General features: G+C 38.1%; 1 protein-coding gene across 9 annotated transcripts in view; it reads left to right on the top strand.

Moving 5' to 3' along the window:
• Positions 1 to 24,345, top strand: part of THOC2 (THO complex subunit 2) — a 47,839-nt gene extending 23,494 nt beyond the window's left edge. For 2 of the 9 annotated variants that reach the window (XM_065846834.2, XM_071813441.1), the window contains 23 exons: positions 319 to 412; positions 872 to 952; positions 1,234 to 1,330; positions 3,140 to 3,257; positions 3,871 to 4,050; positions 4,655 to 4,819; positions 5,494 to 5,769; positions 6,209 to 6,350; positions 8,818 to 8,975; positions 9,589 to 9,717; positions 10,247 to 10,378; positions 10,462 to 10,646; positions 11,441 to 11,625; positions 11,906 to 12,008; positions 12,397 to 12,833; positions 13,706 to 13,764; positions 15,276 to 15,311; positions 18,772 to 18,909; positions 19,259 to 19,328; positions 19,402 to 19,559; positions 20,179 to 20,255; positions 20,354 to 20,401; positions 23,479 to 24,345. In XM_065846834.2, coding sequence (XP_065702906.1) covers positions 319 to 412; positions 872 to 952; positions 1,234 to 1,330; positions 3,140 to 3,257; positions 3,871 to 4,050; positions 4,655 to 4,819; positions 5,494 to 5,769; positions 6,209 to 6,350; positions 8,818 to 8,975; positions 9,589 to 9,717; positions 10,247 to 10,378; positions 10,462 to 10,646; positions 11,441 to 11,625; positions 11,906 to 12,008; positions 12,397 to 12,833; positions 13,706 to 13,764; positions 15,276 to 15,311; positions 18,772 to 18,909; positions 19,259 to 19,328; positions 19,402 to 19,559; positions 20,179 to 20,255; positions 20,354 to 20,381 — 3,048 coding nt within the window. In that variant the 3' untranslated portion in view covers positions 20,382 to 20,401; positions 23,479 to 24,345. Of the gene's footprint in view, positions 1 to 318; positions 413 to 871; positions 953 to 1,233; positions 1,331 to 3,139; positions 3,258 to 3,870; positions 4,051 to 4,654; positions 4,820 to 5,493; positions 5,770 to 6,208; positions 6,351 to 8,817; positions 8,976 to 9,588; positions 9,718 to 10,246; positions 10,379 to 10,461; positions 10,647 to 11,440; positions 11,626 to 11,902; positions 12,009 to 12,396; positions 12,834 to 13,705; positions 13,765 to 15,194; positions 15,312 to 15,856; positions 16,097 to 18,771; positions 18,910 to 19,258; positions 19,329 to 19,401; positions 19,560 to 20,178; positions 20,256 to 20,353; positions 20,402 to 23,478 lie in introns of those variants that run through there. The other 7 variants (XM_071813439.1, XM_071813437.1, XM_071813438.1 and 4 more) reach the window with 5 other exon arrangements.
• Positions 24,346 to 27,815: the final 3,470 nt, after the last annotated feature.

The following is a 27,815-nucleotide window of genomic DNA, read 5'->3' as shown; positions in this document are numbered from 1 at the left end:
GGTTAGGATTCTTAAGAAATCTTAGAAAAAATGAGTGAAATGCTTTTGCAATTCTATTTTCTGAGAACTGAAAAGGAAAACAGTTATACAGAATTGTTCTTACATGCTAGAGATATGTTTCACTGATCTCTAAAGTACTAGATAGAATAATGACATTGCCAGTTACTTTGAAAGTGGTTTAGGATCTTCTGAAAAAATAATTTCAAAGGGTGTTTTGTGTATGTTTTGGAGACAGGCATTGTTAAAAGGTTTTGATTTATTATGTGAAAGACAAAGAATACCGTTCCTGTTCAGCTGTATGTCTTTTATAACTTTCAGATTTTATCACAAATACAAAAATATGATAACCTAATAACTCCAGTTGTTGATTCACTGAAATACCTCACTTCTCTGAACTATGACGTCTTGGCATGTATCCTTTTATGTAAATCAATACATCAATATACTGATAAAGTTGCAGTTGTAGCCAGATTAAATCTGTTGTCTGTGAGTAAATACTATATTTTATTGTTTTCTGTTCTTGCTACTTTTTACTGGAGATTTTAGTGAAGTTTGCAAATACCTTTGCAGTCTTAGTGGCTTACTGAACCCTCTCTGTTCTTCCATTCTATGAAATGTTATGTTTTAAAGGCTTTTTTACTACTTTGTTCTTGAAAGCATAGTCATTCTGTAGATACTGCTTTTAAAGTTACCATTTCTTTAATGATTTTCTTTTGTTATACCATAACTATGTTAGTGGATCCCCTCTATCATTCTTGCCATACTTACATATCGCATTTGTATATTACAAATTGTGGAACTGGAAAAACAGGACTGTGTAACTTTTGTTCTTACAAATTGAGGAAAAATATTCTCTTTAATGACACTGAAGACTGTATCATTGAAGCTCTGGCAAACCCTGAGAAGGAGAGAATGAAGCATGATGACACTACCATCTCGAGCTGGCTGCAGAGTTAGTGTTCTTGTTTTATTTATTACATTAATGTTTCAAATAGTTCAGCTTCCCTATGATCTACCATACTATTGATGAGTATGATGGATACTTCACTTGGATCTGCCATCTGTTTATTTTAAACAAAGCAGAGAGCTGGCAACTTAAATCAATAGCAAGATATATTTTCTTTGTGTTACAAAAATACCTGTATTACTAACATTCCACATGTATGCTGTTAATGCTTATTCAATGATGAGTACCTCATGAGGTGCAGTCACGGCTGTTTCTCCTCGCTTTAGGTCTGGCTAGCTTTTGTGGTGCAGTTTTCCGAAAATACCCGATTGAACTTGCAGGTCTGCTTCAATATGTAGCCAACCAACTGAAAGCTGGGAAAAGGCAAGTCTTTATAAACTCAATTTTTATAATGTGTTGTTTGAGTGCTTGCTGATACATGGGTGTTTGATGTAGTTGTTTCTCTAGTAGCAGTAAAACTCCATTCATAATACCCAGAAGGTTAAGAAATTCAAATAGAATGAAGAATAGTGTCCTCTTTAGTACATTGTTTTTCCTCTGTTTAGCTGTGACATATTTTTTAAGTACTGAGTTTTCATCTGTAACTTACTTTAGTACACTTTTCTTACTAACGAACCTGACAGGGAAAAAACCATGCCAGTCTGTAATACTGTCATAGAAATTATTCTGTGTTATTTAAAAAATAAGTATGTGATATAAAAGGGTGTGACTGTTCCAGTTTGAGGTTTTGTTTTCTCATAATGTCTTCTCTGCAGGGATAGTTCTTAACATTTTAGTAGTATTTTAAACATTCCATCCAATTTATTTAAAGGCAGTTGAATTACTTCTTGATGCATCAGTGTTAATAATGACTCAAGAATATTTGTAAACAAGGTTTGCAATTTGGATATTCCTTTTCCTTTTGTCCTTCCATCATCATCACTTAGTATAATTGTTTCATTTATTTAATTTTAATGTGTTATTTTTATCACATAGGTATCAACCTTTTTCTATTATTAATCCCCATAAGCTTACTGAAAGACAGCTTACCAATGGAGATAACACAGCGTGTTATTTTAGGGTATATATGTTGAGAAACCTAGTTTTTTCCCTTCCTTGCAATGTAGACACTCAGTCTCATGTGCTCCCCTGTCCCCAATTTGCTTTGTGTTCTGATGATGGTACAATCACATTGAGCTACAGAGGAAGGGTAAGTAATGTTTCTTGTCTTTCCCCAGAATTAAGTACTAAAACTTGAAGTATTTTGAAAAAAAAAAATCAAATTTTTCATATTCAGTTGAGTATTTGGGGTCATAGAAATAAAATTAATTTACCACTATGACCAGTTCCATGGGACTGGAGCATTCAGACATTTGAACAGGAGTATATGCTTGTATCACATAGTTACTAGACAGAAGACGTACTTAAGTTTGGAAAAGGAAACAAAATATAAACAATATAAATTGTTGCAATATAAAAAACTTTGTTTTGGAGGATATAGGTCAACACTTTTTATAAGTAGGACACACAAATTTCAGAAGTTACTGGAAAATATTGCTGATTTGATCATTCAAGATACAATTTACCACTGTTGAGGAAAAGTCATTGCCCTTGTAGAATGCAGAGCAGGAGGTAAAGCCTGGGCTCGGGATGGGGTGATTATTGGAGTGGTTTGTATGTTATGTGTTTTAAGTCAAAAAATCTTTTCCATGCTCCGGATAAGCACTCCAGGCTAATTTTTCCAGTAAATTTCTTAGGCTGTGTACTATTCTTAGAAATTTTTAAATAACATTTAAAATATTCCATGTTCATGAAATAACATGAATAGGTCTTAAGCCTTTCCAATAGTATGAAGCATGTAAAACAACAAAAGGAAACAATAAACCTTGATTAATTTATTGATACTTAATAGCACCACACTCACTGTTACTTTCAGAAACAATGAAATCGTTCTGAAGGGGTTCTGGAATCCAGCTGTTGAATACCTGCATTACTTTTAAGTACTGACTTTCTACTCGCAATAAAGAAACCCTTGTACGCTCAGCACACTGTTTTCTTCTTTGAAAAACGATTAAAATGTTATTTCTTTTAATGTGCATCATAGTATTGTTTTGTACAGTATATTGAATGCGATAGCTGCCATTTCTTAAACAAATTTTCTTGTTTCACTCCACTTTTCTGTTTTCTGTGCAGCTTTGATTTGCTCATTTTAAAAGAGGTAGTACAGAAAATGGCAGGGATAGAAATTACAGAAGAAATGACAATGGAACAGTTGGAAGCCATGACTGGTGGAGAACAACTGAAAGCTGAGGTGTGTTTGTGTTAAATGTGATTAATAATATCTGTTGCTTATGCATGGTGGTTCTAAGGACACTTTGATCAACTCTGGCAGCATAGCTCAGAAGGGTGTGAGAGCTGCAAGTTGCAGCAGCCGGAGTGCTGGGATGTTGCGCAGCCCTGCTCTTTCGTCCTGCTCTGCGAGAGCAGCTCCCTGCTGAGCCGAGGAACGTCCTAAACCTTTCAAACGGTTAAAACTGCTGCAGCCTCGGCATCAGAATCGTAGTTGAGTCTGACCTGGAGTCAGCTCCCTGGGGCATTGAATAGCTGTTATCAGAACTAAAAATCTGAAATTCCTGTGTTGAACAGAGAAGAGACTTGGAGCAGATCACAGCAGACCACAGCTGAAATGTCGCTCTTTGTTTACTGTGTAAAAGACTAATTAATAACATGCAAGACTAATTTGTTTCTGTTTCTTAGATACATACATTGCAGTACAGGATCCAAGGAGAGAGTTTTATTGACAGATGGGAAACTGTACTGATGTTAGTTCATCAGTATTTCTGTAGTCAGAAGCACACATGGCTTCTCTAATACTTTGTGATGCACTGTTTCCAAACTTGGACATCTTTTTCTGTCCTACACAGGGTGGATACTTTGGCCAAATCAGGAATACGAAAAAATCTTCTCAGAGATTGAAGGATGCATTATTGGACCATGATCTTGCCCTTCCACTGTGTCTGCTCATGGCTCAGCAGAGAAATGGTGTAATCTTTCAGGAGGGAGGGGAAAAACATCTGAAGCTGGTGGGAAAACTGTATGATCAGGCAAGTAGAAACACTTTGTGTTTATAAGAACCCCCACCCCTTTTCTTTGGTAAATTTTACAGTATCAGCACAATATATTAAGTTGCAGTGATGTCATTGTTAGAATACATGGGTGTATTAAATATACATTATATTGAGAAGTGACTTCTGAGTGAAAGATTAAAACATCCTTTATGAAAAAAGTTCTTATTTCTTAAGTTTGCTATTTTGTTTTTATGATCTTACTTTGTTAGAAGAACTTAATTTTTTTAAAAAAAAGAAGCAGCCTGAATTCTTTTGCTGCCGTAGGTAATAGGAAGTAGTTTAATTTTATTCTGGTAGAACAGAATGCTCTTATAGTTCTCCTCTTTTTTGTAGTTTGTTGGGGTTGGTTGGTTGGTCTTTAAGGTGCTGCAGTTAGAATTGGAGCAGCATCGAGTGACAGAAGTATGTTACATGGAAAGCTTAGCATCTCTTCCTGTATGAGAAAATTCTTGCTGTACTATGCATTGTTAACTCTTTTTTTAAAAAACAAAAACAAAAAAATAAATAAAAGCAAGCTTTTAAGGTCTCCCCGACTTCACCTTTGAACAAAATGCTACCTGTTTGTATCTTTCACATGCAGTGCCACGACACCCTGGTACAATTTGGTGGGTTTTTAGCATCCAACCTGAGCACAGAGGATTACATTAAGCGAGTGCCTTCTATTGATGTTCTCTGCAATGAGTTTCACACGCCTCACGATGCTGCGTTTTTCCTCTCCAGACCCATGTACGCACACCACATCTCAGTAAGTAGAACTCTTCTGTTTGCCTGCTGTTAGTGCTGCTGCGTTACATGTTATCAATAGATGTGTTGGGTTCCTGCTAAAGTTTTAAGTTTGCAAAATAGAGCTTGCAGAAGCTTTGAGTTGAGGTAGAAAGAGCAGCTGTGGGTCAGTTATCCTTTATATTAATAGAAAATATGGCCCATGTGTCAGCTTTCACACAGCTGACAGAAGTTATAGCTAATGAAGTTGTCTTTTCTGATTATTTGGGTGATCAGTAGGAATTCTCTCCCTCTCTGTTCCCCCAAATGTTTAAGTTCTTCTGCAGGCGTTTTAGATGGATTTTTATTGTGGGGGAAAATGTTGCAGCTGCCAAACAATGTGGTATCTTAGGAAGGGTCCCTGCATCTAAAGTTTTAAATGTTGAGAGCAATTTTTACTTGGTGTAGTATAATATGTTACTATAACAACAGGTAGAAGGATCAGTGAAGAAAGAGAAATCAATCCAATATGGATGAATACTAAAAGTTCTGTATGATGTTCTTCAATGCTTTATGTATATCAATGACATTTCACATGTGTAAATGTTTGTTATATAGAAAGTTTTTTGAGAAAAGTTAAATTATATTGTAAGAGTTAAACTATATTGTTTGTGTACAAAGATTACAAATATTTTGTTTTCTTTTTTTAATCCACAGTCTAAGTATGATGAACTGAAAAAAGCTGAGAAGGGAAATAAACAGCAGCACAAAGTTCACAAGTACATTACATCATGTGAGCTAGTGATGGCTCCTGTTCATGATGCTGTGATTTCTCTGCACCTTCCCAAGGTTTGGGATGACATCAGTCCTCAGTTTTATGCCACATTCTGGTCTTTGACAATGTATGACCTTGCCGTTCCACATAGTAGCTACGACAGAGAAGTCAATAAACTTAAAGTCCAGATGAAAGCCATAGATGACAATCAGGAAATGGTATGTTCGTGTAACTTTATGGTCCAGTTTAAACTTTCTAACCTTGAAAGACTTCTTTTTCTCTTAATGTAAAATCTCGTATTAAGATTGTTCTGGAGGGTTTTATGTCACCTGCGATTTGTCACATGCACATAATTTGGATTGAATCTTCCTTATAATTCCTGCGTGAAAAGTACCAGTGTCTTTACTGAGTGAAAATTACTGGAAAATCTGTGTCTCTGACAGCAACCTTTGACACTCATATCTGTGGTTTAGCTGTTCACTTTTGTTTTAACTTTACTCAGCTAATGTTCATAAAATCAGCTGATTACTAGAGCAGAACATTATTTATTGAAATAGAAAGCTTTTAAAGTATTCTTTGGCATTGTCAGGAATTTAATTGCTCTATTTATAGCAAGTGTTAGTATAATGCTAAGTGAGTTGCACTGATGTTTTAAAGCCTCCAAATAAAAAGAAAAAGGAAAAAGAACGTTGCACAGCTCTTCAGGACAAGCTTCTGGAAGAGGAGAAGAAGCAATTGGAGCACGTGCAGAGGGTTCTACAGAGACTGAAACTAGAGAAGGATAACTGGCTTCTGGCAAGTAAGTGTGTAGAGGGGAAACACTCTGGATGTTGTTGTCATCACTGTCCCCAGAACTAAAAGTTCATCTTGCACTAATACTCTTAATGTGGATTTTAAAATTTGATCTCTTTATATGTTGAGGTCTGTTAGCAAGGTAGACTTTTAATTCGAATGTGTCTTTGCTGCAAATGCTGAGTGGTTGGTTTTCAGGGAGGCGTTTTGTTTGTTTCTTGCAATGTTGAGACCTTTTAATATTGCACTAATTCAGAAAATAAATAAGACATTGACCAATTCAGTGGGAAGTTGTAATTGCAAGATGGCTTGTACTTATTTATTGCAGTTAGAACGCTACTAAGTTAGGATAATTGCTACATTGCAAGAAATAGGCATGTAACTCTCAGTGAGTGGTTTGAGTCAAGGTACTTTGAGTCCCACAATTAGGAGCAATACACTGCTATTTGGGTGGTAACATAAACCCTGTTCCAAAGACAAGTTGAATATTGTGCCAGCCTAGGAGCACCACGAAGTGAAACAGCATGTGAATGTTTCATATGGCAGACATGCAGGAGGCAGAACATTTTTCTCTGACGAAGCCTCTGTAATATTGCATAGTGATTGTGAGCTCTACTAGTATGGTTAATCTGACATGTTTTTCTCTGGTCAGTTTTCTTGTCTGGAAGAACTTTTGGTTTATAACTGGTAGTAGTTGTTTGCCTGTCTCAAGAAGCCTAGCATAATCCAGTGGAAAAGCGTGTTATTGTCCAACTCACGTAAGACCCACCCAACTGATTTAACAAAGAAATATTGATAGTTAAATTGAGAAAGGTTATTCCCCATAAATATTAAATGTACTGGTATGGACAGCTAATTAGCTACATGAGATTACTGATTGAAAAAGTACTGCGTGACTGAAGCTTTGTCTAGAGCTGGCTGATAACTTTGCTTAAGGAAGTACTCGAAAGCACGTAAAAATTTGTGTAGGTACAATCTGCATACAAACATGTACTCCTAACAACACAGGCGTTTGTGGGCCACAGGGCTTAGCTTATTGTTGGCTTGGGAGTGCTCACGCTTCAGCTGCAAGAAGTTTCTCAGCATTGCGTCCGGAGAGAAACTTTTTCAGCAGTGTCCCCACTGCAAGAAATTATCTATAGATGGTAAATAAGGAAATTGAACAGCACATCAATTGTAGTAGTATTTTTAAAATTATTTTTAGAAAGTATTAGTATTTATTTTTGTTTTATAAGATGGGCTGCTTGTGTCGGTACTTTTAATAGTGTTATATCATTAAGAGTAGGTTAATCTTTGGCAGAATAAGTAGACTGGTAGTTGTAACAATTGTAAACCGGCTATTCTGACTGACTGTTTACTTTCTTTACTTTTGCATTTTTGAAATAAAACTTATACACTTGATTGTTCGATGAGCTGTGATTCTCTTGGTGGTTTTGTTTTGGTTTTTTAAGTGTCAAAGGCTTGTTATAACCTTTGAGGGGTAGATACTAAAATGAAATAAAGTCAACATGAGATTTTTAGTTAAGTAAAAGCTGATAGTCCTTTGTGGAACAATCTGTGTTCCATGAGCATCACAGAATCAAAGCGAGTAAATCCTGGGTCTTGTGACGTGTGCCCTGCAGCCCGTGCAAGAGTCCCAGTGCAAAACCACCAGTTACCATCATGAGGATGATGTCTGACTTTCCTCGGAAGGCACCCATTCACAGTCTTGAGTTCTGTGCTTTCATCCATGTGTTTATATTCCTCCTACCTTCCTTTTGTGTGCTGTACGTCACTCTAAGCTTGTTTTTGTGCTCATTGTTAACTGGACACGAGCTGCTGCAGGATCAGTTGGGGTGTGTGTTTGGCTGTTGTGTTAACCAGCCAGTGGTTGGCCACATGGAAGGGGTGACTGTTGAGCATTCAGTGCAGTCTTTTAACTCAGCGTTAGAATGAAACTTGCGCAAAATGTGTGTGTATTGGGACAGTGGTGTGCTGAAAACTGTTCCACTGGTTGGCTGGTCGATTGGAAAAATGATTGTTAAGGGATTCTACACAGACAGCTTGTTCTTCTATTTCTAAGGCAACAGAGCTGAAACTTGACCCCATCTAGAAAGGAGAAACAAGTGTTGTACATAAATAGCAGATGGTATTCCTTTTGCTAATGTGAAGAATTTGAGCGGGTGGAGAAGTTCAGCAAAGTTTTTTTCTGACCTTCCCCCTCCCCTTCCGCATTGTGTAATAGAAGGATTTCTACAATAAGAAATGTTTGCTACAACCACCCTCTACCGTCCCCCCATGTTTGAACTGTTAAGCTTATTTTGACTTTTTCTGAGCAGTGCCAAAACCACGTCTGGAATACAAGCAACCTAATGTACAAACTCGAGAATATGCATTTGCAATACTGAAATAATGGGGAAGTGAGTAGTTGAGTATTAACCCATTAATTCCTTTCTTCCTTCTTTCTTTTTCTCTCAACTTCTTTGTATTTGAAGAGTCTACCAAAAACGAGACTATCACAAAATTTTTGCAGTTATGTATATTTCCTCGGTGCATTTTTTCGGCAATCGATGCAGTTTATTGTGCTCACTTCGTGGAACTGGTGCATCAGCAGAAAACACCTAACTTCTCCACACTTCTCTGCTATGACAGAGTAAGTAGCTGCCACTGTGTATGTGTAGTTAAATTACTATTATGAGCATGAAAAACTGTTATCCTCCCTGGCTCCCAGAAGTGCTAAACAAAATCATGACCGATGTTTAATTCTAGGATCCGTGAAAACCAAAAGTTCCCTTTTGTACTCTAGATTCTACAAACCAAGTTTTCCTAGAGCTTCAGGGGATTATTTTCAAGAACTTTTTGTTTTGATTTATCCTGATGAGACCAGAGTTTCTGAGCAAAGTCATTAGCAGTCACAGGAGTTGCATTCAGGCTTTGCGACCTTCCAATTGTCTGCGTTTCTACAGCCAGGAGAAAAACCCAGCTTGGCTCGGTGTTTACATCTACCTGCTCAAATAAACTATTAATTTGAAAACAAAACAAGCTTTATGGAAAACTGTGTCAGAAACAGCTATGTGCAGTGCTTAGATTCTGGGCTAAGTGTGAAGGGCCAACAGGTGGGTAATAGAGTCTTGAAAACAGAGTATAAGAGATCTCCTTTATTTGTAGAATGCAGTGTAGTGGTGGTTTAGATGAAAGAAATCTGAAATTCTTGTTGCTTTTCTAATTCCGTAAATTCACTAACTTTTTATTACTGCTATTCACAGGTTTTCTCTGATATTATATATACAGTTGCAAGTTGCACTGAAAACGAAGCCAGTAGATATGGCAGGTTTTTATGCTGTATGCTGGAGACTGTGACCAGATGGCACAGTGACAGAGTCATATATGAAAAGGTACGTGAAGTTATTAAAATGAGTTTGCTCATGAGAATATGCAATGGCCACTTTTGTAACTCGACCAAATCAAAGTGGATTTAATGAAATTGTTAGTTCGATTTAAAAACACTCTGTGGTTGAATTTTTCTGGTGGCATAATCTTAGAATTGAGTTTTATTAATTCATGTTGTTTTAATAGAAGTAATTTTGTATAGTGTCAAAATATATAGTGGCTTAAAAAAAAACCCTTACATTTCTGATTTTCTCAGAACTTGTCTTGAGGATCATTTAGGAAGCATATGGAAACTCTAATAATACTCCTTGCAAAAGTTATAATAGTTAAATTGCAAATAATCCTTTCTCTCACCCCCAGCTAAGATTGCAACATAAATAAGCTTTTAAAAAAAGTGTGTGTGCAAGCCAAGTGTGATCATGTCTTAGTCTTTAGCAGAATCAGTGAGAAAGTGCTTCATTTATATTAAATATTGCAGAATTACTGGTTTTATGCTTCTCAGAAAATATATTTTTTTCCTTTATGTGCATTTAGGAATGTGGCAACTATCCAGGCTTCCTTACTATATTGCGGGCAACTGGATTTGATGGTGGAAATAAAGCTGATCAGTTGGATTATGAAAATTTTAGACACGTGGTACACAAATGGCACTATAAACTAACTAAGGTAAATAAAGAAGCTGAAAAACTTAAGGTTTTGAAAGCCTGAATAAAGAACCCCAACTTCATTAGAGTTCATTTGTGTTCTAGGCTTCTGTGCACTGCCTTGAAACAGGCGAATATACACATATCAGAAATATCCTGATTGTGCTGACCAAAATCCTTCCGTGGTATCCCAAAGTGCTGAACCTAGGCCAAGCCTTGGAAAGAAGAGTACACAAGATATGTCAGGAAGAGAAAGAGAAGAGACCTGATCTATATGCGTTGGCTATGGGGTAACAACACCTTACTTTAAGAAAGTGGTTAAAAGTGGATCATGAAAAGCTTCTAAGGACTCGGAACTGTTACAGTCCTAACGTTTGATTTTTACCTTATCACAGAAGATTTTGCTATCCTGCATCTCAGGGCTGGCAGTGTGAATGAAAACTTTCATTTTGTGCTGGATGATCACTAATTTCCTTTACAAGACACTATAACTAGTAAAGATTTCCACTTACAAGAGCATAGCTTAATTTTAGAGGAAGAGTAGAGCAGCAAGTAGAGAGGAGGGAGAGTTAAATGAAGAAAGCCAAGGGCTATTGGTGAAGACCGCTTAGATTTTGGAAGTTTATATGATTCTGAAATGCTAAACTAAAATGCCTAGTTATGTTCGACATCTTTCTGTGATGAATGCAGACTCATTCCTGTGTGCTTGAGGGGTAGTTGCCCTAACAGTTTGAAGTTTTGTCAGTAGGCTGTTTCTTCTGTGTGTTCGGCAGGTGTGTGTGTGCTGGTGGAGGAGTGGGGAGGAGTGGAAGTAGTGCTGCTTCTGCGTCTAGTGGGTTGGTTGGTTTGTTTTCTTGGTGTTTGTGTGTGCTTTGATTTATTTTTTTCCTGTGTTGTTTGGTTTTGTTGTGTCTTTGGTTTTTTTTGTTTTTGAACTCATCGATAGAGGGGAAGAAACTGCATATCAGTTGGGAAAAACTGTGAAACAAATAACATATGAACTGTTAGATTATGTCCTCATTTAAAATTCAACCCATGTTTTGCTTTATGTTTGTGCATATTTAACAATCTGTGCGACTTGCAGCTATTCTGGGCAGTTGAAAAGTAGGAAGCCTTTCATGATACCTGAAAATGAATTCCACCACAAAGACCCACCTGCCAGGAATGCTGTAGCTGCAACAGTGCAAAATGGGCCGGGTGGTGCTGGGATGCCTACATCTCTCACAATAAATACAGTTAAACTGGACGAAGGCAATGCTGAGGAGACCGGTAAACAAACCTATGTTTATTTTTTATTTATTTTTAAGTAGAATTCTTCAGATGTTACAGGCTGTTCTATCAAAATTCAGTTCATTAAACTTTGGTGCAGAATAGAGTCAGTGTGTGTTCTTTAGTTGCTTTTTGGGAGAGGGTGTTGTGCATTTAGTTACCTGTTTTAACTGCTAGCTACACATGATCTTACATGCATATGCTTAGGTATTTGTATTATTTTAACTGATAGGATGTATATTAACTTTTTGAAATAAAGATGTTCTCCTTTTTAAAGCAGATAAACTAAAGGAGAAGTCTCAAGGTGTGGTGAAAGTTACTAATAAAGCTGTCAACGCTGCACCAAAGGTGACGACAAGCAATGGAAACAGTGCTTCTAATAGGTAAGGAAAAGCACTCTTTGGCGTTCTCTGTTTTCTTCCTTCCAAACTATAGAATACACTTGAAATGGACCTGGGTTTTCTTTTTTACATTCAGTGTCCATAGAAATTGTTTCCATTTATTCAAAGTTAAATAAGTGAGATTATCTCTTCCAGAATATACAGCTGTACTGATCTGATGGTGTTGTTAAATGCCTTCCATTTTAGCTAGATAAAGGTAAAACAAATGAGCATGTTTGCTTTTTGCTGTTCTGACAAAGAGACAGCACACCTGAAATCTGGCCCCGACTGCTTCAGGACGTTCTGTCAAGCCATCTGAAGTCAAACTTTTGTGATAAAACTAGAACTGGGTTTGTATTCATGCTAACTGGCCTTTTTATTTTTGGTACAGCAAAGTTATTAAAGAGAAGGATGATAAAGAAAAAAGTGGGAAGGAAAAAGATAAAGAAAAAAAAGACAAGACTCCAGCTGCCACTCCAGAGATGAAGGCACTTGGGAAGGATGGGAAAGATAAACCAAAGGAAGAACGGGCAAACAAAGATGAGAAAGTAAGAGAGATCAAGGAGAAAACACCAAAATCTGAAAAAGAGAAGGAAAAAGTTAAGAAAGAAGAAAAAGCTTCAAAAGAAGAGAAATCCAAGACAATTGTTACCATCGTTGAGTCCAAGTCAACTGTAGAAAAGGAGAGAGAAAAGGAGCCATCCAGAGAAAAAGATGTAGCAAAGGAAATGAAATCCAAGGAAAATGCTAAAGGAGGAGAAAAGATGCCAGTAGTTGGGTCCTTGAAGTCACCTGTTCCCAGATCAGAAACATCAGAATCTGAAAGGGGTAAGTTTACATACTTAATTCCTTTTCTTGTCTAGAATAATAGAACGTGTCACTGGAAAATCACTGAATTACAAAAAATGTTAGAGATGGTGAGAAAGAATTGCTACATAATAGCTGGCATTGTGGCATCGGCTTTTAAATACGGTTAGTGCCTGAAGTAGGTAGTCAGGAAATCTCCAAAAGGCGAACTGTGTGAATACATGAAATGAACTTCATGTGTCTTCAGTGAGTGCTCATTTTGATAACCTGTCATTCTTACTATAAGTCTAAATGTTTTTTTATTAAAATATATTTATGTAACTGGCCTTGCAAATTTTGCAAAAATTTAATGCAAAAAACTGGAGTGTGCTCTGCAAGTTTCATCATACCCTTGTTTCCTTTCAAAGGTTATGTGGAAGATGTAGGCCTTTGTCCTTAAGGACACAGGAAACTTTATCAGTTCCATCTTACATTAAGGGTTAATAAATCCTTAGTGTTGATATTCTAAGTACGTGTAATCTGAAGCCAGTGTTGAGTTTTATACTTACACTGCTTAAGGCAAACCAAGTAAAGGAGGCTTGTAATGCTTTTCATTGGGTTTGCCTCTTCAGGGTCTTTGTAGCCAATCTGAAATTCAGATACAGACTCACATAAAATGGAAGTTTGAAATGAGCATAATTTTGCAGCAGTTTGTTCACATTATACTTTTCCTGCAAGCTTTCATAAAGAGGGTCAAGGCATGCTGGTAACCCTAGATAGCTTAAGAAAATATTTACATAGTGGTAAAACTTGAAGTTTAGCTTAAAGTATTTTGATATTTCAGAAAGGCATATTATTAGAATATCCTCTTTTATATGTGTTTTAATAATGCTGCTTTTCTGTTCTTTTCTCAGAACAAAAACGCCGCAAAGTTGATACACATTCTTCTCCGTCACATTCCTCAACAGTAAAGGTTAGTATAGCCTGAGGAAGGCAGCACCCATGTTAGGCTCACGAGTTTGGGATGCCAATGTTCGACTTCCTTCAAGTTTTGTGCCAAGTATACACTGGAGCCACTGGAGGTTTTATGTTGCATTAGAAAATGCATTCCTTGTCTTTATTGGCGGACTGTCTTTTTTTTTCTATAAAAATATTTTTCATTATCCAGAATAATGCTTCAAGGACCTAGCACAAATTTTGTAAATAGTGTTTGGAAATTGCAAGAATTTTTACACAGAAGTGCCTCATTGTTTTAAGCGGTCAGTTTTTTTGGAGTGCAATGGTAGCTACAAGCAAATGAGTCTTTGCAGCAGAGTGGAGCGTATTTTTCTGCGCTGCTATCGAAGAATCTATATCATTGAAGATTCCTGGATGATACGGGATGTACGATACCTCTGAATTCATCAGGCTTCTTGATGAGCATCATACCGATATGTGCCTTCTAAGGAGGAGTCTGGAAAGGAGTTCCATTTTAAAGTCTCCTTGGTGATCAGTTCTCCTGTAGTTGTGTATATTCAGTGCACATGCAGCTTCGGTTGTACCTTCCCTTCGAGGTTTGTTTATGTCCAATGGGTTCCCACCATGTTGAGCCCTGCGTTACGATAAAACCAGATGTGGCAACCGAGCCTCCTACCCAGCAAAGAGAAACCCCAAGCATTCAAGCGCAGCACAAAACCATGGGCGTAGCCTACTTGAAGACTCAGGGTAGCCATTCCTTGCTCCATATTTATTTTATTTCTAAACCATCTGTGTTCATGGAATCTTTGAATTTGCAGTACGTTGAACGTTTAAAACTGTAAGTTACTAATACTTCATCAAGAGCACTGTGATGGATTATGTGGGCCTTTAAACTTCATCATCTTACCAACTTTAGAACAAGCTTTTCTGTTTTTCCTGTGTGTGGTTTTTGGGTTTGTTTTTTTTTTTCAGAGTACTTATTTTTCTATGTCAGTTTTACTTTAAAGATTTAGACTAATTTTGGAGAAATCAAATAGCTGTTGCTAGTCTTGAGGAAGCAAGTGACAGTGATAACTACTCAAAATGATGGTTCTTGCCTGTTTTTTTGTAAATGGCAATGTAAAGTCAGAGTGACTTCTACCACATTTAACTGAACGTGGAGAAGATACATTTTAAACCTGGCTCAGCTGTATTCAGAGTCACGACTATTTTTTCTTTATATTTTGTCTTGTCAGGAGAATGTTTTTTTCTCTGTTTTATGAAGGATTAGATATAAACGTATTTTGTAGTTTACTTAATAATTTGGTCTAGAGAATAGATATGACTGTCTTTTCCCCCCACCCCTCTTTCTTTGTTTTTAAAATATATTTCAGTTCCTAGCTTTATTCAGTGTACAGTATTAACATAAGATTTATTCCAGAAGGAGTAGCTGTTTTTTGTTTGAAGGGCACGGCCACGCTTCCCAAAGTTCCTCTGGTTTCTGAAAACAATTCCAGCTTACGTGTCATCTCCATTCATTTTCTACAGGACAACCTCAACGAACTCAAGGACTCTTCAGCAAAGGTTTGAATCTTTTAGAAACCGCCAAAGTTTACTTTCGTGTTTTGTTGCAGAGAGAACTTAACTTTTGGTCTTTTTGAAAACCCCATCAGAAAATTCTAATTCCATTCCTATAAGAACTGATGTAGTAACAGAGGGAATTTTTCTTTTGCTGTATAGAACCTCTGTACAGGAGAGAGGGAGAGTTATGTGGAAGCAATGAAAAAAATCCTCTGAATTTACCATTCTGTCAGAGATTTTATGGGTCAGTATTTCTGGTCCTCTCTGAAACCTGTAGATTTCTAGAAATGCCCTTATGATTAAGCCATTGATTCAGCTGAAGAGGTAATAGAATAGTTAAAACAGTTCTTATAATAGTTAGGGGGATTTTAAAACCGATTAAAACCAGTAGTTACATAAAACAAAGAATGTTTGAGACATATCTCTAGAGTATCAGCACTCTCTCCTCTTACTGTTGTTGTATTCATGGCTTAACGCTGTAGTACTATATTTTTAAACATCGCAGACAACCTCCTGAATTACCATCTTTGTGCATTTGCGTCCTGTAGACGCACTTCAGGTTCAGTCCCTGATGAGAATGTCTGCTAAAGGATGTTCTTGAGAGTTCATAAACCAGAGTGCCAGCTTGGAAGGGACCTCAAGGATCACTTGGTTCAACCTTGCCTGGCAAAAGCCCGGCCTAGACAAGCTGGCCCAGCACCCTGTCCAGCTGAACCTTAACAGTGTCCAACTCTGGGGATTCCTCCACTTCCCTGGGGAGATTATTCATTCCAGTGGCTGATTGTTCTCATTGTCAAAGATTTTCCTCTCATGTCCAACCGGAATCTCCCCAGAGTAAGTTGTACCGATTGCCCCTTCTTATAGGGAGAGTGTATATAGGAAGCATCCTTTGATTCTTACAATTAACAAAATTACAGTGTCTATAGATTGAATCCACATGCTTTCAAAAAATGACATAGAAATCATTTTCATGATATCTTGTGTATTTCTATTTTTTGAAATTAAACTTTGTCTTGAGCTCACATCTCTCAAGTCGGGTGTATGGTAGTCTATATAATCTCATTTTTTTCCCTCCCTTACTGTATTAGTTAAGGTTCAAATGGTTAATTGAAACTTCATGGAAATTTTCATTAGTTAAGCTAAATTTTAATTTTTTTTACTTATTAGCATATGGAGGTGGTAATCAAGCAGACAGTGGAGCTATTTGTAATTAAATGATCCACAAACAGCTTTATTTCTCTAGTCAATTTGAAAAGTTTAATTTTAGATTGAGCTACAATGCACTGATATAGACTGAGCTGGGAGTGTATTGCAGTTGTGTGACTCTTCATGGATTTATTGTTTGTTAAGGGCTCAGGGGATGGGAAGTGTCCAGCCCTTTTCTTCCTCATCTAAATGTTGTTTTCTAGTCTTTCTCACTTAATGAACTGATTTTCATTGTTCTGTGCCATTCTGACAGACTTAAGGCACTTGACAACATTCGCTATACATGATTTAAGACAAGTTAAATGTTCTTTTTTACTGCCGTGTACTTGTTTGGGGCAAGAATGGGATATTCAGAAGTCTGTCAGATCTATGAGTTCAGCTTCCACTGAAAGTTAGTAGAAGCATAGTGCTGTTGTATGCTTCCAGAGTGGATTTATTCCTGACTTTGCCCAATTTTTGGGGCCAGACCATTGAAATGTTGGTTTACATTGCAGGTTATAAAATAAATGGTACCAGGCTTGAGTTAGGTGTGTGTTGACTCTTGCTTGGGCCTTTGCCCAGGTTCCCCAGCGTGTAGCAGTGCTCCAGAGCTGACGTGGTTTTGAGCTGCAAGCTGATGGAGCCTTTTCTTGTGAAGGGAGGTGCGTGGGACACAGTTTTCTAAAACTGTGTTGGGATGGTAGAAGAGCAGTGGAATCCATCATGGACAGCCATGTGAGCTTAGGAAACAGAGCAGGAGAGAAGGCTGTGAGGTTGCTTTCTCACATGGAAAGCATCTCTGGGGGACAGCTGAGTGGGGCTGCAAGTCATTGTTAAAAGCTGACAGCAGAAAAGGATAAATTTATGTGTGGAATGGCAATGTAGGAAATCTAACAAGAAAAGAGGAGTGAGGGGGAAAAAAAGCAGAAAGAAAAGTATTTAGTGAAAGGAGTATGGAAGGTTCAGTCTCTGGCGTAGGAGGATAAAATTCCACTGAAGTAATAAAAGCAAAAGAGACCTAATGTTAGTGTGACTTTTAACATAGGACCAGTAACATCTGGTTTTGGTAAGTTAACCTTTTTTTGGAACTGGACAAGGACAGGATTAATTCAATTAAAATAATAAAATTATTGGAAACAATATGTGCTTTGGTTCAAGTGATTCCTAGATTGTTCTAAACTAATTTTCCACTTAACCTCTTTCTTTTGGTGTCTTCTTAAGGAAGATATCTCTCTAAAAAGAAATACATACAACATTTTCATTAAAAGATACTATTTTTTTCCTAAATAAAATTGATAGCTTGTGGAACTGGGGAAAGATTAAAGTATACTGATTTATATCTGTGTGTTGCTGTAACCTGAGTGTATAAAATACCAAGGAAAGGTGCATTTAATATAAAATGTGCTTATTGGTATTTTATGAAAAATATTTCGTAGAAGATCTAACTATATAACAGTATTTAAAAAGACAGAATTAGTTACGCTGATGCATTGGTATTTATATGATACATGTGCTACCTTATATATATATACACTAGTAAATATATGTATCTATAATAGCATTAAAACTTTGTCAAGTATTATATTTTACATTACTTTGACTTATTTTCTATTCTCCTCCTCTGCAGTCCCAGTTCATATTAAAAATGTTCAGCTTTGTAAAACTAGTATGATTTACAGAGCTTATCCAAACTGGTTAGAAGAAAGAGTGAAGCAGCAATCTAGAACACATTACAGAGCAAAACCAATTCTGTCCTATGTCCGACTGCTTTTAGTATTTGAAGTTTAGGATGAAGGTGGAATTCTGTATAACTTCAGATGAAAACCCACATTATTCAGACTATTGCCTTAAATACTCTGTGAATTAAGATTATTCATTAAAAATTGCCTAGAATCTGTTTAAAAGCTGATTCCATCCATGTATTCCAGGCAAGACTGCAAGTGTTAAGTCAGGCCGGGAATCTGCATATCCTGTGTCAGTAGCAGCTGCTGTCTGATTTGTTTTGATGCATCAAACAATACTGGTGAACAACATTGTGTGTATTTAATATAAGTGTTTCAGTTAAAAGAAAGTGTGTTTGAATTTCCAGTGTTGAGAAAACAAAGCTATAGAATGAATTATAGATGACAGGTTTGAAGGTGTCTTTAATCACTTTTTTTTGCTAGTGACGTATTAATATTTAATTTTGCTCTTTGAGCTAGATCTGTAATGTTAGAGTTTTATTTGCGCATCTTAGGAATACATATTAATGTTTGGTGATATTACCTTAATTTAACAGCACTACATTAACCACACTACTCCAACACTGTCCAAGAGTAAGGAGAGAGAAGTGGAGAAGAAAGATTTGGACAAGTCAAGGGAAAGATCCAGAGAGAGAGAGAAGAAAGATGAAAAGGACAGGAAAGATCGAAAAAGGGTTGGTGACATTTTTATGAACTAGTTTAGAAAGTTGGTATATACTTGGGAAGCTTTCTGTTCAAAGTCATGCAACCATAATCGGTTGTACAGCTTATCCAAGCAGAAGTGATCCATATCAGGGTGGTTTCTCTCTTCTTCTGTTACTTTTTTCAAAGGTGGGGTTACAGTCAGGTATTCAAAACTTCTTCGCTTCAAAACCAATCTCAGGAAACTTTACACAAGATGTAATAGCCTAATTACATTATAAGTACTCAAAAATTAGTTCTCAAAAATAACATTATGAGCAGGTGCTACTTCAGGAGTCTGTTTTAATCTGCTAATATCTGCATAATTGTATTTGGTGCCAGGATCATTCAAACAGTGACCGGGAGGTACCACAGGATTCCACTAAACGACGCAAGGAGGAAAACGGGACAAGTAGGTATTTTGTTTTGTGTGAGTGAGTATTAGGCTTTGACTTGGGAGTTACAGCTTTCTGTTGTGTTTTTAGCTGGTTCTTCGAAACACAGCAAAAGTGAAAGTCCTTCGGATTCCCCTCGCTTAAATGAAAAGGAGAAGGAGAAGAACAAATCAAAATCTTCAGGAAAAGAGAAAGGTGATTCAATTAAAGCAGAAAAGATGGAGAAGAGCTCCTCTGGTAGCAAAAAGGTAAAATAAGCTATTCTTATTTTGTTGTTGTTGACAGAACAAGCCTATCATTTAGATTTTTTACTTAAGTTTTATTGCTGCTTTGTTGCCTAAATTAAGAAGAGATTCTGTGAATGTGTAGGGAAACGCTTCTGGAAATTCTGGTATCTTGTGGCTCAGCAGTTGCTCCTGGCAGAATAAATTGGAGGAACAGTTCATTTTGGCAGTAGCCAGAAAAATTCAGAACTTACACTTTAGGTGTTGAGGAATCTACTATATTTGCAGACTGGTTTGGTGAGGAGGTACATTGAAAACAGGGTTAATTTACATATAAACTAGCCTGCTTGTATTTAGATTTTCAAGTGTGTGTGTCAGCTTTTATTTGTGTGAACAGGGAAATATCTTACAGTCATGTTTGTAAAACACCAAGCAATAGTTCCCAGTTGTTGTAACTCTTCAGTGACAGCGGTTATCCATGGAACTGCTAGAAGGAATCTCAGAAGCTGATTACTGTAGTTCTGCCTGATTACTAATTTTTTTTAGCTGTGGCCAGTTATAGCTTTAAATATGTATAATCCTTCTAATCAGATTGTACAATGTATACTATAATAAACTGTTTCCCACATGTGTGTTTTTAAAGGAATCAAGACATGATAAAGAAAAAGCAGAAAAGAAAGAAAAACGAGACAGCACTGGAGGCAAAGAAGAAAAGAAACAATATCCTTTTAAACATCAGCATTGCAGAAAAATACAGGAAATTAGCTTTTTTTTCATAATATGTAGTAAAATATTTTTTTCCTTAACACTGAATCTACTCATAAATCTTCAGACAAGCACAGATAATGAAGATTGTTCTAAGCAAGGTAAAAATTTTTTTACTCTGTTTGACTTGTGTATGTTGTGACTCCTTTTGACTGGTAAAGGATGTACAAACAAAACAGCCGAGCTGTGAAAGGGCTGAAATTACCCAGCATGGGGATTTTGATTTTGTTTGTGTGTTCTGGGGAGATTTTCAGGAGTGGGTTTGTTGGTTGGTTGGTTTGGGGGGGATTTCTGTTGTTTTGGGTTTGTTTTGTTTTTCTGAATTTTATCCAAGGGAAAAAACCACTTTTCCCCATCATCAGCTAAGAACTCTATAGATGCTCACATTTTTTTGGACCAAAATAAAAAACCCCAAACCAAAACCAACATGGGGGGGGTCACCAGTGTTTGGTGTGGTTCCGTGTTTGGCACTTTTTCCAAGCAAGGTTGCCATACAAAACCAAGGGTGAATCCATGTGATCTGATAGTCATCGGTCTTGATAATCTCCCTGTTAATTAGGAATATCTTGCTTAATATATTGGAAACTCAAGTTTTGTGTGTTCTTATTTTATCTTTAGCAAAAAGTAGTAGCTTTTAAACCAAATAGCTCTATAGTGTAGTAAGTCAGTTCATTATCTCTGCTTACTCTTTCATCTGATCAGATTTGAGGAGGAAGAAGCCAAAGGAAAACTTTGCGCATGGAGTCATTGACTATTTGCAGAAAGAAAAGAAACTTCAAACTATTTTAAGTAACCCATATTCAGACTGGAGCTTTTAGAAAAATAAATTGTTGTTTGAAGCTGTCAGTGTTCTGAATTTTTTTTTTCAGACCTGTGTCAATATGTGGAAACTTAACTATAGTTTTAGGGTAATGGGGATGGGGTGTTTTCTCCTCTTTGCATCTAGCCATCTAAGGGTCTTGGAATGTTTCATTTGCAGTTATTTGGGAAGGGAAGTGCCCCAGTGAGCTTAATTAGTTCACCTGACCACCCCAATTCGAGTCACACACTGCTACCGATCTTTCTACTTAAAGCAGTGTGCAGCTTTACATATTACAATTTACGTATGTGTTGGGTAAACACAAAAATAACTGATAGTATTCCACAAATATCAAGGAATTTGGCTTTTCTCTCTGCTCACAAATTGTGCAAGTGTTTTATAATTTTCATGTTTGTTCTCTAGAGTTGATGAATTGTTTCTGTTAACACTTCGTAGACTCCGTGGGCACTTGAAGTGAACACAAGCAGAAACAAAGTAGAAACAATGTATTCAGTCACATTTTTCTTGCTTTGAGATTATTTGCTTTCATAGAGTAATATTGTTCTGACTACTGAGCTATAAGGCAGGCAAGAGTTTTCTTTTTTATCATGCAAACTGATACTGTTACAGAGAGGGGGAAAACAACATTTAAGCACACAAGTGCTGCTTTGTCTCGTATTGAAGAAAGATCAATGAGGCTGAAAATTTGCCATGTTTTCATGACTATCTTGGCTGATCTAGAAAGTGATGCAACCTTTCACAAACATGATTTGCTGTGAATTTCATTTAGAGATACGGGAGAGGACAAAGATCTTTTTCCTGTGAGGGTGGTGAAAACCTGTAGCACTTTGCCCAGAGAGGTGCAGAGCTGCCATCCTGAGCGCACTGCAAACCCAGAGCCCGCGGGAACCTGCTCCAGTTAATCCTGCTATTGGAGCAAGGGTCCCTTGCAGCCTCGTTGTTAGTGAAATTCATCTATACAGGTATCACGTTTGAGAATAGTTATGGTCTATTGGCTGTGGATTCTCAGATGAGCATTGGTCCTTGTGCTGGCTGTGCCCGCTTCAGGTGTCAGGAGAGACAGTGACACAGTCCCACGTTCTCCTGTTTGCTTCTAACTACAACAACAGAGACCAAACCTGTTGGGAATTCTTTTTCAAGAGGCCTGAGGGTTATAGGGTGGCTTATGTAACATGTACAGAGGAGTGTTTTGATGAGAGTCCAATAAATTAAACAAAACCCCAAAATTTGAATGCTGAAATCCTGTTATCAGCTAGAACTATCTTCTAAAAAATGTCTCTGCACATGGATTGTGGCCTCAAAAAGCAAAAGGGGGTTTATTGGAAAAAGCACCTCGAGTTTCATTTGGTGACGTTGTGCGTTCAGGCACTGAAGCTGAGGGCAAATGTGTGGAGGGGTTTTGTGTGACAAAGCTCGTGGGGATACTGTGCCCTCTTTGGAGGGTGTTGGTGGGGAAACAGGGTGGGAGTTCTGGTTATTGCTTCTGAGTACTATTTGTTTGATCTGTTTGAAATAATAGAAGATGCTTCTGTAAACATGTCCGAAGCTGGAAATTATGAGCATTCTTTGGAAAGAATTTAATAGAATATTTTTGACTCTTTATCCTTCATAGCTGTTATTGTCTGATCACTGTGGATGGTCTTCCTCTTTTTCCCATTTCTTTAAATGTTCCTTTTGAGGGGGAAAGAAAAAAAGGGAGGGGGGAACAGTCTTAGTAGATGAAGTTCAGTACTGAGGACTTGCAGCTTCTTTAGTAATAAAATGTGAAGTTTTACCTTGACCAGCAATTCAATATAAAATGAGGGTTGTCGTCAATTAGAAAAGCACAAATGTGTTTTTCTGACTACATCGTGATTTAAGCACCAAACGCTTAGGTGAATGTCAGTTGCACAGAAAGATTCACATCCAGCTGTGTAATGGGCTAAGCTGGAGCATCTGGCCTGCAATACTGACAACACCCCTTTGGTTGCCTAGTGAAGGATGAAAAAAATGGGTTGTTGTGGAATCTAATCCTGTGTTCCTGTTTGTTAAATCTTTTATAACATTATTGTTAATGCACAACATCTGACTGCATTTATTTCTTGCCTAACTCATTTTAAGGGGGTTATACCCCTACAAGAGTTTTTCCCTTCACAATCGACTACTTGTTTCTTATTTGTATCTTTAAATTGATATTTCACTACTTACAAGGCAGTGCTTGCATTAATATAGTTCTTGCTGTTAGAGAGTGAATGACTGATGCAATAGTTTTGTTTTCCCCCTCATTCTTTGAATTGCAAATGGAGTAACATGCTCAGCTGCGAGATCAGTTTTCATTTGAACGACACCTAATTCCAATTGTGTGTGCCTTCCTTGCAGGTGAGATTAAAATGGGAAGATATCCAGCTGTGACCAGAAATGTGTTTTCCAGAATATAGATTGCACAGAAATTTGTGAATGAAGAGGACCCATCTGCATCTCCTTAAATTATTCAGTTCTCTGCTTTATTTCCCCATGCTGAGGATTTAATTGTTGAGTTGTACATTACTGTATTTTAACTTGTTGCTTAGTTTCTTACACATTTATTTTCAGTACCTGGCTGAAAGTGTTACCTATTCCATATTTTAGCACAATGTGCTGCAAACAAACAGTTGCCATAGTGCAAATGAGGTCTCGTGTACAGAGTTCCACTTTAGGTTGTCGAAAATACTGCCTGAGTTTAGTAATTCTTTCAATCTGAAATGCATTCTTTTAGATGTTTGAAAACCACAAATAAACAGTTACTGAACCTTTTTGGATTTACCTCATTTAAACTCAGTTTTTATTTATTACTTGGCCTGTTTTTAATATCAGTGACTAAAAAAAAAAAGTAAGTGGGAGCACTGTTTTCATGCAATGCTTAGGGATTATTTGTATATTGTGTACAACGTTGACTTGTTTAAAGATACAAAGAATGAACCCCGTCCCTTCCCTCCCAACCTAAACCTGTGCTCAGTTGTCCCTTGCCACACCTTTTGTTTGTCATGTTGTTTTTCGATTGATTGGAAATGCTCTCTTCAAAACTGAAATAAATTAAGTTTCAATTACAGCTACAGGAGCTTTGTATTGCTGAACTTTAGTCTGAAAAGTTTCACAACGACATTTTTAAAAAAAAAAATAAGAAAAAGAATTTTTTTATCTGCTGAATTCTACCAGTGTAACCTTTTTTCTAAATAAACAATAGTTTTCTCAATGGGTCGTAAATCATTCTGTGTGTGGTCACTTTATTGCGCTGTGTATTGTTACGAACAATGGGTATTAGCTGGAATTGGGTGTGTTGTGTCCCACAGGTGCAGAGGGTGGTTTGCTGACCACCTTACCTGCTCCAGGGGTTTCCAGGAGCTCAGGGCTTGCCTTTCTGCCTTCCATCAAGTTTACATCTTGAGGCATTTGTCCTTCATCCAAAGCTCATTAAAATCTCTGGCACTTCCTCCAACCCCCATTTCCTAATTTAGTCAAATTAGACTGACTTAGGGTTTCTTGAAAATATCTGCACTCAGGTGGCCCAGTTTAGTTTTAACACCTGACTTCTGACATAGCATGGTAGGTCACTTTGGCAAAGCTGCCATCTCGAATGTCACCTGGTTAAGAAATCTTCAGGTCTGGAAGTCTTCAGATCCCATTCATGCCTGATATCCACCGCCATCCCCCCAGAAGTGTGGGTTTCCTTCAGTACAACTCTCTGTTTAAACTAGGAAACGTGGGTTGTGAAAGAACTGCCATTAGTGTTCTTTGGAGGAGATTCCAATGTCTTGTCTAGAGACTTGGTTCCCTCTTTGATGGTTAAAAAGTTTTACTGGAAGCTGAGCTTTTTAGGCTCAGGTACAGCAGTTTAAATACCTGATGAATATGTGCCCACCAGGAAGTGGGAGCTGCTGCCACAGCCAGATTCTGGTGAAGTTTGGGAGATGGTGCATCTCTGACTGTTTGTCTGCAGCCAGTTCTCGCTACAGGGCCTGCAGGATGGGAACCTTTGGGCACATCTGCCCCTGTGTTTGCCTGGAGCCCCGTGGGGTGGACAGACAGTGATAATCTTGATAACAAAGACTGAGATTTCCTGCAGGTACGACTTCTCCCAGGACTCTAATGTATTCCAGTCCCTATAATACTGGAATTATTACATAAAGGGGTGTGTTCTCATTTTTATGGTCCCTAGCAGGAAAGAATGACCGTGTTTTTCAAGGTTGCACTTTCAGATTGACAAGCAGAAAATCCATTCTGCCCATGGGACTGTCACGGTCTGTGTCGCTGCCATCTGCACATGTACTGGGCTCTGCCTTAATTCTGCTCAACCTCCGCTAAGCGCTATGGTTGTGACAGTAATGATTCCCATAAATGCTTTCTGTTGGCCGTGTCTTCCCAGAAAGAGGTTCATCAATGCTTATTAGTGAAATTGATACAAATCAACTTCACAGGGGGAGATCGATCCTTGTTGAACAGGCTTGGGAAAGGGGGTTTGCTCATGGGGAAGTATATAAAATACAGCTCTATCAGAACAAACTAATTTTTAATGATTGCTCTGAGAAACATGCTAAATAGATTTAAATATTCAATATTCTGTTCATGTGAACTTTAAAAGTGCACAAGGAAATAAGGGTGACATTAAAAATAAATCCTGTTTTAAACTGTTATCTGCTATATGCCGTGTTTAAACAACACTGCTTTGTTCTATGTGGAGTGTCACACCTGTATTACTTTTTCCTGCTCTTCCCCTTGTCCAACAAAGTCCTATGAGGGGCTCGGGTCATTTCTCTGCAGAGGGATGCTCTTTGGTGACGGACACGAGTCTGTCTGTACATCAGCAGCAGGTCAGGCTGGGCCAGGCAGTGGCGTTTGCCTCGAGCTGGTGTTTCCGTGGAGCTCGATCAGTGCTTGTTTAGAACAAGGTACTTTCTGTGCTAAACTGACAGTGTGTTCAACAGTATTGAGGCCAATAAAAGTTCACCATGAATTGGTTGTTTTAACTGGTGGTTCAAACAACTGATGGTTCACAAAAAACGTGACAATGGGGAAAACGTTATGCGGAAACCATAAAGGCCTCACATTTAAATAACTGCAGTACAGCATTTTTTTTCCCCTTTGAGAATTCTGTTTCTCTGCTTAAAAAAAAGTGTGTAACATGCCCTGTCTGTGCCTGAAGCCATGGGCATGGGTGTTGTGAGAGATGACGGGGATCTGAGCTGTTGCCGTGACTGACAGCGTGATACTGTTGTCTGTAAAGCAGATGATGTGACTGAGATGGAGCACTTGCCTGCTTAAAATTACTGCTTTGTAAGAAGTTGTAACTTGACAGATTTTTAATTGCAGAAGATGATCTTGGCCTACAGGTATTGCCCACAAAGCAAATGAATTTGTTTTATTCCTAGGAGTGTTTAGAAATAAATTTTTGCATGGATTCAACGTTAACAAAAGCAAACCTGTAGCTAATAGAATATTTGCTGACTATAATGATAGAAGAACTATCCTTTTTCTGCATCGAGTACTAATACTGTTAAGCACAGAGGTTTACTTCTCTTCCAAATATTGTGGGATTTTGTTTTAAACATAATCCAGAGAAAGAGAACTTGAGCCAGAAGCTGAGCATCCCTCGTGCTCTGTGAAGGCCAGTTTGTCTTCAGTAATGTGGGACTCGGCACAGAGGGGTGTTGTCTTGGTAGCTGTATTTGAAAGTACTAAATATTAAGAAACGCTTGATCATTAAAACTCTTCTGATTAATTTTGTCCTTATTAATTAGAGGTTATTTCTGAACGAGTTGGAGAAGATTATGAACCCCCGGCCCACAGGGCAAGAAAGACACAGAGAAATTGGGAAGATAATTGGGCAAGAGTTACACAGCGAAATACAGGTGAGGAAGAATTACTAAAAAGGTGAATAACCTAGCTAAATACACAGGTGCTTTAAATTAGCTCGTTAGGGCAGTCTAAGAGGAAATACTTCCAGCAAAGTCACTGCGGTCCTTGGGACGGACTGGAGCGCGGATGAGCCAGGCTTTGGCTGGTTGACGGTGCAGCCGTGTCCCCAGGGAGCTGCCACGGCCAGAGGGGCTTTGGCTGGGCAAAGGAACAGGTCACCCTGGGGCCGCTGAACATGGTGTGATTGCAAACAAAACAGGGGACTGTGGCAGCAACATAGTTGAAACAATCGTCTAAAATTCAGCTTTAAGGAACCACGTCCCTGCCCTGGCAGGAGCAGCATGGCGCTCACAGGGGCCCATGAGCAGCGGTGGGAGAGGAGAAGGGATGTGGAGTGAGGGATGCTCACGCTGCCCCTGTCGCTGGTGGGGCAGGCGCAGGGATACAGCAGCAGTGAACTGCAGCAGCCAGGAGGGAAGTACTGTGCTTTGTGGATGCACACACTGTAGCTGGGATAATGTAGATGTGCTCTGCAAGTCCTGATTGCCTGAAAGGGGCCACAGGAACAGTCTCTTTGCCATGTTCATTCCTATGGGAAGGTTTTCTCCTCCAAGAAAAGTTTCCAGCAGAAAGCTGGTCCTTCTTCCCTCTGTGAGTCTCTGCAAGGACTTGGCCATGTGTGTGGAGACATCAGTGACAGTTCAGGCGTGTTTGGCAATGGAGTTGTATACAGAGTGCAGCTTATGATGGGGGGAAGGCCAGAGACCCCGAGTGGAAATAAAGGGTCAGAGAGTCCCAGAGGGTTGGAAAAAGTGGTGAAAGAA

This window comes from Patagioenas fasciata, chromosome 11 (genome assembly GCF_037038585.1).
Source record: "Patagioenas fasciata isolate bPatFas1 chromosome 11, bPatFas1.hap1, whole genome shotgun sequence".
Lineage (NCBI taxonomy): Eukaryota > Metazoa > Chordata > Aves > Columbiformes > Columbidae > Patagioenas > Patagioenas fasciata.
Note: the sequence above shows the minus strand (reverse complement) of the source record. Positions and strands in the feature narration are given on the sequence as shown.